The 13634-nt window shown below is 44.0% G+C and overlaps 1 protein-coding gene and 2 non-coding genes across 3 annotated transcripts; 2 read left to right on the top strand and 1 right to left on the bottom strand.

Annotated features, from left to right (window-relative positions):
- Positions 1 to 4242: 4242 nt before the first annotated feature.
- Positions 4243 to 4632, bottom strand: LOC144482346 (histone H2B-like). The gene has a single exon (XM_078201510.1). It carries the CDS (start codon positions 4621 to 4623, stop codon positions 4243 to 4245), a length of 381 nt encoding a protein of 126 aa, XP_078057636.1. The 5' UTR covers positions 4624 to 4632.
- A 1912-nt stretch (positions 4633 to 6544) lies between these two features.
- Positions 6545 to 6616, top strand: trnag-ucc (transfer RNA glycine (anticodon UCC)). Its single transcript has one exon. It is a non-coding gene; the product is annotated as a tRNA-Gly (tRNA).
- A 4188-nt stretch (positions 6617 to 10804) lies between these two features.
- trnar-ucg (transfer RNA arginine (anticodon UCG)) lies at positions 10805 to 10897 on the top strand. The gene is made up of 2 exons: positions 10805 to 10841; positions 10862 to 10897. It is a non-coding gene; the product is annotated as a tRNA-Arg (tRNA).
- The last annotated feature ends 2737 nt before the right edge of the window (positions 10898 to 13634 follow it).

The raw sequence follows: 13634 nt of genomic DNA, 5'->3' as shown, positions 1-13634 counted from the left end.
AGACCCTTCGACCACTACCCTCTGTCTGTCCGACCACTAATCTATCTTACCTTCACTTCTTAACACACCAAAGGCAATCTAGCATGGCAAATCCAACCAGCCGGCACGTTTTGGGACTGTGGAAGGAATCCGGAGTACTCGGTTTCCAGACGTAACTTACCTGGGTGAATGCAGCTCCATAAACAGTCAAAGTTTGACGCTATCCTGTACAAAGCATCTGCCTTCATTCGCTCCCCATCCACCGATATTCACTCCCTCCACCAAAAATTAAAGTTTATTTATGAGTCACAAATAGGCTTACATTGTCATTGGCAGACAGCGGCAGCGGTGTGTACCATCCACAAGATGCATTGCCTGAATTAACAAAGGCTAATTTGGCAGCACCTTCCAAAACCCACCGTGACTTTGGCCGAGAAGGAAAAGGGCAGCAGACGCATCAGAACAATACGACCTGGGAATCTCCCTCCAAGGCACTCACCATCAGGACTTGGAAATGTATCGCCGTTCCTTCAGTTTCAGTAGGTCAGAACCCAGAAACTTCCCACTCCCCAACACCTCCCACCCCCCACCCCCGAATCGCACTGTGGGTGTACCTACATGACATTTATGGCAGCAGTTGAAGATTGCAGTTCAGCACAGCGTACTTCAAGACAATTATGGACGGGCAATAAATCCTGGCTGAGCAAGCGATGCCCTAATCCCATGAATGGACGAAGTAAAAAAAAAAACCACTGATCAAAAAGGTTCCTCCTCACCTCCATCTTCAATGGGAGGTTGCTTTTTAAAAAACTCTGCTTTTCTGGTCACATTGTCAGTGTAATTCTGAGCACAATCAGGATTATTTAGTAAGTGTTGTCCCATTGCAGAATCACATTATGCAGTCGTGACCTGCCTGGTGGTGTATATGGTCGGATTTGTCACCGTGATTCACCGCATCCCTGTAGCTATGGACTGCCCAGGGCACACAATCAGTGTGGGAATCAGTTCACCTGTTTCAGTATCTGGAACCATTCCGTATCTGAATTTGTCTGGTGTTGTTTCTGTGAGTGTCTCGGACTGTTATAAAGTGTGTGAGTGTGGTATCATTCTGGACCTGTCAATGGTTCTTTATTCTGTGATATGTCTGTGCGGTGTCTCAGTGGTACTGGAGTTAGCACTGTTGCCTCACAGCACAGGGGCCCCGGGTTTGATTCCCGGCTTGGGCCATTGCCTGCGTGGAGTTTGCATGTTCTCACTGTGTCTGCGTGGATTTTCTCCGGGTGCTCCGGTTTCCTCCCACAGGGCAAAAACACGCTGGTTAGGTGCACTGGCCGTACTAAACTCTCCTTCAGTGTACCTGAACAGGTGCCAGAGTGCGGCGACTCTGCGATTTTCACAGTAACTTCATTGCAATGTTAATGTAAGCGTACTTGTGACTCATGAATAAACAGTAAATTTCATATAAATGTGGGGATCATCGATAATTTTAAGTCCCCTGGCGCTGTTTTTGGAACATATGCGTTAATTCCCGTGGTACTGTTTATGGAACATCAGCTTTATGCTGGTCCTATCATTGGAAATAATTCTGTATGTAAGTCTCTGGTGCTGTTTAAAATTGCGGGTTTCATTTGTTATCTGTCACACATCTCTCTCTCTCGCTATTCTTCCTTTTGCATTCATTACTCTGTGTGAGTCTTGCATTGTTTCTAAATCTCTCAGTGATACAATTGATGTGTGCAATTTATTTCATATCACTCAGGCACAGCTCCTCTGAGTGAGTGCAGCAAGCAGCCTGTATTTTTCAGCTCCTGAAAGTGCATGTGAGCGAGAACTATCATCTCATCTATCAATCTTTGGTATTTAGTATGAGTTTGGGATTAATTAAATAATCTGCAGTCTCTGGGACTATTTATGAATTTGGATTAATTCCAAATAACTTTCCAGCACCGAAACAGACCACTGATGTGGTAGGTGTTAAGCAAACAATGTGTGTGAGTTTCAGCCCAGCAATAAATCTCTGTCAGTGTGAACACAATTGTGAAAGATAATGTATCCTTCAATCTGATACTGGATTGCTATGCAAGTTTCACTCAGGTTGTTCACATTGATTTGATCTGTGACACTCAGCCTGATTCTGTGTAAGAATTTTGACATGCATGTAAAATGAAGTCCAGTCTGGAATTGGTAGAGTGTCTTCCACCTGGCACAGTGTGAGTGAGGATTTAGCGTTAGTTTATAATTTATAGTTCAGTTCGTAGCCATCAAATTGATGTTGTAACTTTTAGTTTCATAAGCAGGGTAAGTTTTCAACTGGCATTTGTGTTTGTATCCGAGCTTTCAGAATATCCGAATCTGAGAATGTATTTGAGATTTGAATGTGTACCTAATGTATGTGAGGGCAGACTGTGGGGATTATTGCGACCACTTCTAAACCCCTGATTTGGTGATATGACTGGTATTTAACTCGAATCTCAGAGTACATTATTCAGGTTGTGTAACTTTTAACAGAAAACCATCTGTCAGTTTTATCTGATATTTAATTTGGAGCTGAGGCTGCACTATTGTGTGGTTGACACAGCGATGATCTGATAATTGATGAGAATTTGGACTGGGATTGATGAATCCCCCTGTTAGTTGTACTGAGTTTGTTTTGATTTCTTATTGTCTCATGTATTATTCTGCTGTGAAAATTCCAGTTTCTTGCATGCTGGTTCGACAAAGCATACCGTTCATGGAGGAGAAATGAAGCACTGTCGTGTTAAAAAATCTATTTACCAGGAGTAGGGTTCGAGCCCACGAGGACATATGTCTATTGGATCTTAAATCCAACGCCTTAACCTCTCGGCCATCCTAATACGAAAGTTTGGCCTGATGTGAACACTACATCTGGCTTTCCTGCTGTTAGAGCAGTGGATTGAAAATGCGCCTCTGGATTTATTTCTGCTGTCTCAGACGTGGAACTGATGAGCTGTTTGCTTCTCTGTCAGTGAAAATATGCGGAATGTGTGACAAGGAGCTGGCGACACTCTTCTCTTTAACTTCCGTGGACGAAATATCACATTTATTCCGGTTCCTTCAATTATTTGTCCGCGCGAACACAGTACATTTGACAACTCAAATACACATTCCGTCAGTTTAATCTCGATTAATAATCATTGTGAGCGGTTTGCGAGGCTGAAGCCAGACTCGAGCTTTGATTGGTCACTATCATTTCAATCAGGTTCGTAACCAATCTGAGAGCCAGGAGAAGAAATGGGAGGTTTTGATTGGTTTACATTTCCAAATTGGAAAAGCCCGCCAATTTCAGTACAGGAAAAATAGAAAATAACCGAACGCCTGAATGTTCAGGAAACTATTTCAATCTCACACTTTAGAATCTGTTTATTGTATTTTCCCTCACAGAATCCTGGCGCTATTTTAGGAACAGTTTGATTTTCTCAATCTGTTATCTGTCACCAGCGGAAATAAGACCCCGTTCAGCAATTTAAAACGGAGCAAATCTCAGCTCACTGGAAAAGCAAAAACAGAGATTCCCAGCCAACTCCTTCACACAGGCTTCACAGGGACAGAGGGAAAGGCTGATTTCTGATCCTCTCCCCTGAAAGCGGCTGGGAATATTACAATCGGAAGTGTGGAGAGAATTCCCGGCATATCCTGCCGGTTGAATCGGCAGCATTGTGTCCGGAGAATCGGGGCTGCAGGGAGTGGGGGGGGGGGGGGGGCGGAGGGAAAGGGGGGGGGGGATCGCTACGATGGGCTCAGGGTCCTGAGTGTGCACAAATCTCGCTGATTCCGGCCTCTGAGAAAACTGCGGAATACACAGATGACCCCGAGAAGAACCTCCTCATTCCCGCCTTTCTTCTGTTCAGGCTGCGACTCCGAGATCACCAGAGATCAATAAACATCATTGTATTATGAAGTTAATTCACCAATTGTTAAAGCTCTCAATATAGGTATTATTAAATTTAAGTAATGGCTTCCTAATATTGTGTTTCTCCTCATTGCCCCTCACAAATCCCAAACTGAGTTTAATAATCCACTCTCAGTTCAGTTTGATTGTCCCATCAATGTGAAAGTGTGTGTGAGGGGCGGGTCTGAAGTCCCATTCACAGCATTCTGTAACGGGACAAATCCCTATCCTCCAGAAATAGATCTCTCATTAACTTAATAAGGGAAAAGATGGAACAGCTTTTTCACAGAGATTGTGCGTGGCTCTTAAAAGAGCCGTTGTGTTTGGGGTTCTTTTCAGTCCATTGGGGAGTTTTAATTGGTGTACTTGGTCACCGCCTTTGTCCCTTCCGACACGACGTGCTTGGTTAGTTCCCCGGGCAGCAGCAGGCGCTCGGCGGTCTGGATCTCCCGGGAGCTGATGGTGCTGCGCTTGTTGCAATGGGCCAAGCGGTAAGCCTCACCCGCGATGCGCTCGAAAATATCGTTCACGAACGAGTTCATGATGCTCATGGCCTTGGAGGACATGCCGGTGTCGGGGTGAACCTGCTTCATCACTTTGTAGATGTAGATGGAGTAACTCTCCTTCCTGGACATTCGCCGCTTCTTCCCGCCCTTTGCTACCGGTTTCTTCATCACTTTCTTCGCTTCCTTCTTGGGAACTGGTTTCGATGTTTGTTTCTTCTCATCAGCCATCTTCAATTTCACGCAGAAATAAAGCAAGCCCCTTTGGGAGGGATTTCCACGATTGCGAACCATCGGAACGGCGATATATTTTCAAGTCAGGATGATGTGCGTCGCGGAATGGAACTGAGAGGTGGTCGTTGTTTCTCTGCATCTGCTGTCCTTGTGCTGCCATGTGAGAGATTTATTGGGTTTGGGTGCGCCTCGAGAAGGAAAAACCAACATCAGGAGCAGAATTTGAACCCATACCTCTAGTGGAGACTGCTACCCGAACCTTAGACAGCTCGGCCATTCTGACTACACGGGGAAAGCTGTAAAATCTCTGCCGAAATTTTTTTAATTCCATCTTTATTGTTATTACATTTAAATCTCTGCCTCCGCATTGACTGATTGAGGGTAAACTGAACACTTATTTTGAGGTTCACGGACCAAGGTGAAGGTAAGACTCAGAGTTCCACAGGTTTGAGGGGTGAATAGTCCAGCACCATTCCATATTCTTCATCCAAATCAGAAACTCGAGCTGGCAATCGATTTAAATCAGGACACAAGCTTTGGGCAGGAGTTTGCCAGCATGAGAACATGTGGTTTCAGAAGCTCCAAAGCAGACGCCAGCTTCATTTGCGGTCCTAGTAGCAGGTATTTTCTTTCCAGAATCGGCTGTTCCGCCATGAAAACTAGTGCCGGGTTAGGTGCAATGGTCATGTAAAATAGCCCCTTCGGGTCAGGAGCGTTAGCATGTTAAATACGTGAGGTTACGGGGATGGGGCCTGCATGGGATTGTTGTTGGCACAGGCTCGATGGGCCGATTGGCCTTCTTCAGTACTATAGGGATTCTATGAAGTTTGGGCGGTTGTTTCACTTCTCTGAGAATATTGATAACTGTTTTCTGATAACGTTAAAACTTCTAACCAGTCAATGCCTGTTTGTGAACTGGCCATGAATAAGGCTGACATTGAAACGGTTCATATTGAAGTAGTTGCAGCAAATTGATTCTTGAAGAGTTGTTAATATAATGCTTTCAGAGACTGTCGTAGCTCCTTAAAAGATCAGTTGCGCTTGTTTTCCGTTTGTTCATTAATTTCGTGAATCTATTTGGAGCGGGTACAGTTGGTCAGTATCTGTGCCTCTTGCTTGGCCCAGCTCCGCGGGCAGCAGCAACTCCATTCCTGTTCCCGATGTCTTGACACAAACAGCAAATCCAAATTATTGTTCACTGCTGGCTGAACGCGTGTTGTGCAACAAGGCAGCCATTCATTCAGAACCTTTTTGGATTGGAGTGAAAGAAGAACAACATGATTCTTACCAATTAAAATGATTGCAAAAAATGATATTAACCAAATTCCATGTTCCAGAGATCTATTTTCTGATTGAGCGATGCTGCACACCCCGATCTACGGAAAATATAAAACTCCCAGAAATGGAATGTCGTTTATAGGATTCTCTAATCTCTGATTTCTATGCCACCTCGTTGCTTGTGTATTCGTTCCGTAAATGCACGGGGAGTGTCAGATTTAGGTGAGCGATGGTGGTGTCGTGGTGACTCTGCGTGCATTTGACCAAGAGTCAGTTCCTGACCATCGCAGTGGTGACTTATTTAATTAGCTATCGCAGGTAAGAACTGCAGAGGGTCACTCCTAAAATGAAATTCACTGAATATTCTTATTATCAATGAGTTACGAACGGAAAATCCAGCTTCAATTTGCTTTCAGTGTAAACTTTGTTTCAATGGAAGAACAGATCTCAAAACTAATCAATGAGTTCTCAGTCAGGAACAACAGTAAAAAAAGGTAAGTTCAACTGTCCAGAAAAAGGAGACAAGCCAAGTTCAGTTTATGAACTGTGCTATGGACACACCTGGTATCTGATGAAATCAGCAACTCAGGAAGTTGCGTAATTATATCTAATGAAAATAAGGGGCCCATCAGCAGAGCAAGCGGTGGTGATATAGTGGTGAGCATAACTGCCTTCCAAGCAGTTGACCCGGGTTCGATTCCCAGCCATCGCATTCATCATTTTTTTTAGAATCTTATCCACGGTCTCTTGCGTTTCAAATCATGTGGACAAAAACAGCGAGAACGCAGCATTTGACGGCAATGTCATAAAATGGACTTCACGTTTGCATTTCATTTTTCCGGACGGAAAATTCGGCTTCAGTTTCTTTATACTGAAAGCAAATACTGTAATAGATGAACAAGTCTCTGATCTAATGAATGAATTCTCAGTCAGAGATAAATATATAAAACAAAGGGAACCGAGCACAGTTGACCTCCCTGACTGTGATCTCAATCATCCTGATGAAGTCAATATGAACTGCGGTGGTTGCATCGACTGGCCAATAAGGAGCTGCGATGGCCGAGTGGTTCAGGCGCTTGACTTGGAATCTAAATTTGCTTTCAGTGGGAAACTTTGTTTAAGTGAAAGACCAGGCCTCAAAACCAATAATTGAGTCCCCAGAAAGGTGTAATATTAAACTGTCCAAAAAACGAGAGTAAACAATTTCAGTCTACAAACTGCATTACGATACACCTGGTGTCCGATGAATTCGGCAACTAAGGTAGTTCCGTAATTATAACTAATGAAAATAACAATTAATGAAACAGAGCGGGAGATGGTGTGATAGTGGTGAGCATAGCTGCATTCCAAGCAGTTGGCTCGAGTGCGCTTCCCGGCCATCACCTTGATAAGACCATAAGACCATAAGACATAGGAGCGGAAGTAAGGCCATTCGGCCCATCGAGTCCACTCCACCATTCAATCATGGTTGATTTCAACTCCATTTACCCGCTCTCTCCCCATAGCCCTTAATTCCTCGAGAAATCAAGAATTTATCAATTTCTGTCTTGAAGACGCTCAACGATAATTTACTTCGGACCGTATCCACCATCTCTTGCGTTTCAAAGCATGTGGATATACTAAAGTTCGAACAGAACAATAGGCGGCAACGAAATAAAAAGGACTTCCCGTTTTAATTTTATTTTTTTCGGACGGAGAAATCGGTTTCAATTTGTTTATACTGAAAACAATATTGAAATAGAAGAACAAGTCTGAACTAATAAATAAATTCTCAGTCAAAGAATAGGACACCAAATAAACGAGGAACATATTTCAGCTCACACTGTTCTCTGCACAATCCTGGTGCCTGACGAAGTTAAGATGATGTGGAGATGCCGGCGTTGGACTGGGGTAAACACAGTAAGAAGTCTCAGAACACCAGGTTAAAGTCTAACAGGTTTATTTGGTAGCAAGAGCCACTAGCTTTCGGAGCGCTGCTCCTTCATCATGTGACTCCAGCGAGTGGCTTTTGCTGCCAAATAAACCTGTTGGACTAAAACTGGTGTTGTGAGACTTCTTACGAAGTTAAGATGAACATTGCTGAGACGATTACATCACTTTAAGAGATAGGCAGCTACGGTGGCTGAGTGGTTAAGGCGTTCGACTCGAAACCCTCGTTTCCACGCGCAGGTTCAAGCCGTCCGCGCAGTGACTGAGACGAGAAATGTTTAATTGGCTTCTCCAGGGCAGCCCATGATATTGAGTTGTAATTTGCTGTGGTATTTTTCAATAATGATCGGGAACTATGCTGGCATCGACAAGATGGGCCGAATGGCGTCTGTGCTGTAACTCCCTTCCATGAGAAAAATCATGACGGAGGAAGAAAGAAAAAGAGCACAATCAGGACACAAGGACAAAACTACGTCTCATTTCAGAGTAACATTCTTATGTAATGACACACACGGCTTCGATGATAAAATATCATGTTCATTCAAAAAATGCTACAAGCTGTTCACTACTGGGCGTTAAGTATTCCTGCTTAAAATCGCTTGGGAATGGAAGGAACATGTCGAATATCGGGAATTATAATCATATCGGACCGTTAGTAAAGGAGGATTATAGATATTCAGAAGACATCAGGAAATTTCATGTTTGAATTAATTTCAAAATGTCTTTGGATTAAGTGGTCACTTTGCCCCGGACTCCAAACACAAGCGATAAAGTGATGGAATATATTCAGAGATGAGAGAATTCTGCATCCAAATCGATGTTGCTTTAAAATCGTCCAATAATTTCTGACACATTGAACCGAGCTGGGCAGCTCATTTAGAAAGCGGTTGTTGTATTGTTTACGCACAAGATATATTTCTGGTACAATATGTCCCAGACCGACAAAATTATATCCAAGAATGTCTGGAAAATGTCTGTGAGAGTCAGACCTGGATCCGAAATGAAACTAGCGGTGGCGGCACAGAGCAGCTTAAAGGCAGAGAGCAGACGGAGCAGAGACAAGCTGTTGTCAGCTCCCGGCTCCTCCAGCCTCTCTGTGTTTCACTCTCCTCACAAACTCTCCCACTGCAATTAAAATTGGACACTCCAGATTCTCAGACTGTCCTACTTCTATTACTGAAATCTGAAAATTTCCCGTTGAGAAATTTCCATCTGAATTCAGGGCAGCAATTTCCATTTCAACACGTCTCTTTGCTGAATTGATCGCGCTCTCTCAGTCGAGCGCTGACTCAGAGTTCGTTTGTCGACTGAAACCTTGAAATCGACCAAAACTTTCGCTTAACTTCTTTCTTCAGGTCTGAGCAGGACAGCAGCACGATCTAATGACAAGAGAATCTTTCGATTTGACACAAGAAGGGCTGGAGAATCCGGAGCTGAGTGCGGACACACAAACACTAACATTTGTCTAACCCAGCCGCCCCTTTAACACACTCTCGCTGGCACAATGTTCACCTCTGCACATTGACAGGTCAAACTCTGTCTCAGATTGACAGCCCCAGGACTTCGTCTCCTCGCTCTGTGCTGTGGATTCTCGGGCATTAGTTGGAGTTTCACAGGTCAGTAACTGTTAAAAGCGCTGAGGCCGGCGATGCTCACACTGTCTGTTCCCCAGATTCAGGGGGCTGCAGCCAATTAGAGCTGTGCCTGGGTGAACCCAGAACTGGTTGAAATTATGATCTTGTTCACAAGCTGAATTCTATTTGATCAGATGAATGTACAGATTGTGTGCACTCAGTTACTAACCCACAAATTCCCCCCTTCATATAAAGTTGATGAGAGGGCGTGGAGGGATAGACAGAGACAGAGTGAGTTAGGGCAGTGAGACACAGACGGCCAGACAATGTCTCAATTACAACAATCCTTGTAAATTCCGGCTTTTTCCAGAAAGATTATCTTGGAGAAACAAAAGCTGCAGCCTCAGCTCTCAGTGATATTGTAACAGAGACACAGTATTAATACCACACTCAGGAACAGTGCTGCATTTTGACAGAAGAGATGGGGAGAGGCAATAGAAACGGAATGGTCCAGTTCTCGACTGTGTGCAGGCTGACGGGGACCTGAGGTTCAAAGATGCCTTTGATGGAAAGGGTCGTCAGGAAGGCGCATTGGATCATTGGCTTCGTAAGTCGAGGCACTGAGTATAAAAGCAGGGAAGTTATGCTCAATCTTTATGAAGTTCTGATCAACTGCAGCTGTTTTTGGATTGCACCCAGACGCGGTAAGCACAGCTTAGAAAGTGCGTGAGGGTCCTTATGAGGGGGGAAACGAGATTTACTGTTTTGGATCCAGCGTTGAGGGATTATACCTACAAGGTAATGCTGGATAATTCGGAGTTTCTCTCTTTGCAGCAAACGGGATTGAGTGGTGCTGTACGAGAGGTGTAAAATACTATAACATATTGAACTAAGGCACACAGGGGGAAGTTGCTGCATTAGCTGCGAGCAGGAGTATTCAGGGACAGGTATCAAAGATTTAAGACAGGATGTGGAGGAGGCATAGGATCCCGACAGTGCGGAAGGAGGCCATTCGGCCCAGACATTCTGCACCGACTCTCCGACAGAGAATCTCTCCCTGGAACCCCACGTAATTGCGCTGCTTATCCCCCTGAAAATAAGGGTCAATTTTGCCTGGTCAATCCACCTAATCTGCACATCGTTGGAGATGAGAGGATACCGGAGCACCCGAAGGAAACCCACGCAGACATGGGAGAACGGGCAAACTCCACACAAACACGCAGCCAAGAATGATAGAAGTGGACTTTAGTTTCCGGCCGTTTACAAACTCTGGGGATTCCCCTTCAATTTTTTGGCATCTGGGAATCAGAGAAGCATCCAAAAACGCAAATGAAAATAAATACAATCACGGCAGTTATTCACATGGAGCTAACATTTGGGACGCCATGGCATCTGTTGACCGCGTGGCCAAATGGATAAGGCGTCTGACTTCGGTAGTTCTGTGCGTTGATGATATCAGAAGATTGCAGGTTCGAGTCCTGTCGCGGTCGTTTTATGCAGAAATCTGGGAGAACGAACGGCAAACCGAGATTTCCTTCTTCAGCTGAAAGTTCTGCATTGTCTTGCACACACTGCAGGGCGCTTTCTCTGAATGCATTTCCTTGTTGTTCTGTTCATTAAATTTTCTCATCTCTTTATTTTATTCTCCTCCCAAGAAATCAATATTTTTTGTGTGATCTTAATAAATTATTGATGCTCCCGAATGGAGCAACAGGCTTTGCAGCAAATGGTTTCATAAAATTCTGTGGAGGAAAATCTAATCTCCTCAGGAAGAGGTTTAATAATGAGCTGAGTGAACTGTTTACAGGGATGAAAGGTGATGGGGCTGGTAATCCAGAGGCTGGCACTAATCTTTGGGGACACGGAGTAAATCCCACCACGGCAGCTGATGAAATTTAAAATCACTATTTAATCAATCTGGAATTGAAAGCTGGTCTGAGTAATGGCGGCCTTGAAACTACGGTCGATTGTTGTAAAATATAATCTGATTCACCGATGCACTGCAGATAAATAAGTCTGGCCTCCTTAACTGGTCTGGCCTACATGTGACTCCAGACCCAGAGTAACAGGGTGACTCTTACTCGACCTCTGAAATGGTCAAACAAGCCATTCTCAGTTGAAGGGGAATTAGGGAAGGGCAACAAATGCTGGTCCTGCAGGCGACACCAACAGCCCATAAAAAGAAGAATCATTGAGTGGAAAGAGAATGGCCTGGTAACGGACTGAGAAACTGGATCCTTCTTCTCCTCTAATAACAAGGCTGAGGAATGGCCTGATTCTGGGATTTAAATTAGGGAAAGATTTGGAAAAAAAATCATTTCAATCAAATGGGACCAGAGAAGGGCAGATAAAAATGCATCTCACTCATATATGCCATTGATGGTTGGTAGTTTTAGGGCAATGATGTACATCCGACCAGTGTATCAGCGCATCCTAAGAGTGTGAGGGAAATTCCAAAAGTAATTCTTCCCCGACATCCTCCAGATTGAAGCGAGGTAACATTCATGCCGATGACTGGGAGGAGCTTGAAAATGGGCGAAACATATCCGCCAATCTACAGCATACTTTTATGAGGCAAAATGGCGGCAGAGAAGAAAGTAACAGAGAAGAAAGCTCTGTGGGCCGAGAATGGGCCTGTTCATTCACATGAAGACCCATAGCAGAAATTCACGGCCCTGAATAGATGTCATCCTTGAATCGAGGGACAGGCAACGATTACAACTGCTTGTTACAAAATACCTATCATAAAAAACCACGTCCAACATTAGTATTGTTAAAATTTTCCACTCATATACCCCACAGAGACTGACAGATAAACAATGAATTCCACTCTCAATTCCTGCATCACACACCAAGGAACACAGAATGGTTTTCACATCCATACACACAGAATAGTTACAGCGCAGGAAAAAATAATCGGACACTTTGTGTCTGGGTGTTGTCATCTCCATAGAAGCTCAGCTATCGCAGCCCACAGCTGAAAGCACGACAGCAAAATTTGCAGAAGCCACAATATATGTCGTCAAGTAACTTGTGGAGAGGAGAGGAGGTAAGGAGCTTGGAGATAGTTATAGACAGGTGTTGTGCATGTGTAGAAACCTGGCAACTGGAATATGTGAAGTTATTCACTTTGGCAGGAAGAGAACAAAATCAGATTATTACTGAATTCGAGAAGGGCTACAAACTTCCCCAGATGCAAAGGGATTTCGTTGTTCGAGTGTACGAGTCACAAATATTTAGTATGCGAGAATAACAAGTAACAAAAAAGGTAAATGGAATGTTTGCTTTGTTACAAGCATTTAACCATGTAAGAAAATATTGTTATGCTTCAGTTGTTTAGGTCATTAGTGAAGTATCTCGAATATTGTCTAAAGTTTTGGTATCCATATCTAATGAAGGATGTAAATGCGTTGCAAACGGTCCAGAAGAGATTACCAGTTTGATAACTTGAAAAGTTCGACAATGCAGAGGAGATTTACCAGATTGCGAAGAGGAAAGAATTTCCTCTGTTAGGGCATCTTTGCAACGGGGATACTCCGAGTCGGAGGTACCTTGTTCAAAGCTTATCAGATCTTGAATGGTCTTCACAATTGCACGTGGAAATGATGTCTCTTCGTGTGAGTGAATGCAGAACAACGGGCACTTAAAGAAAACTGAGCTTCCTCTTATCGGACGGCGAATTCTGTTCTCTCGGAGCGTTGCGCGACTTTGGAACTCTGCCTCAGAAGGCGGTGGAGGCGGGGATATTGAATATTTTTAAGCCTGAGGGAGATGATTCCTATTTGGCAACAGAATCAAAGGTTGTCGGGGACAGATGGAAATGTGGAAATCGAAACATAAACAGATCAGCCATGATCTTAGTGAATGGCGGGGCAGTCTTGTGGGGCCGAATGGCCTTCTTCTGCCCTTATTTCCTCTGTTCATGTGTCGTCGCCTGATTGTAAATTTCCCCTCAACAGGACTGCTGAAACGCACCCGTATTCGCGGTTCACTCAGAGCACCGGACTTAAGCTAATACATGGAAAAAATAAAATCAGACGGTGGGATTCCCAGATCTGTCAGACTGTATGGTTGTTTTTCGAGTCTGCAGAGATATTTTCTCTGCAATGTGTTCACGGGAGCTCAACATTGCTTCGGCATTCGCTCATTGTCGCCGTCTGCATTGCAAAGAATTATCTTTAAAACAAACTTTTCGGGGCTCGTCCGGGATTTGAACCCGAGACCTTT

Source organism: Mustelus asterias, unplaced genomic scaffold (assembly GCF_964213995.1).
Source record: "Mustelus asterias unplaced genomic scaffold, sMusAst1.hap1.1 HAP1_SCAFFOLD_35, whole genome shotgun sequence".
Lineage (NCBI taxonomy): Eukaryota > Metazoa > Chordata > Chondrichthyes > Carcharhiniformes > Triakidae > Mustelus > Mustelus asterias.
The sequence above is the reverse complement of the archived record's forward strand: the minus strand, read 5'-3'. Positions and strand labels throughout refer to the sequence as shown.

Excerpts from the sequence above, each read along its gene's own strand:
- LOC144482346 (XM_078201510.1), bottom strand. The coding sequence starts at position 4,623 with ATGGCTGATGAGAAGAAACAAACATCGAAACCAGTTCCCAAGAAGGAA.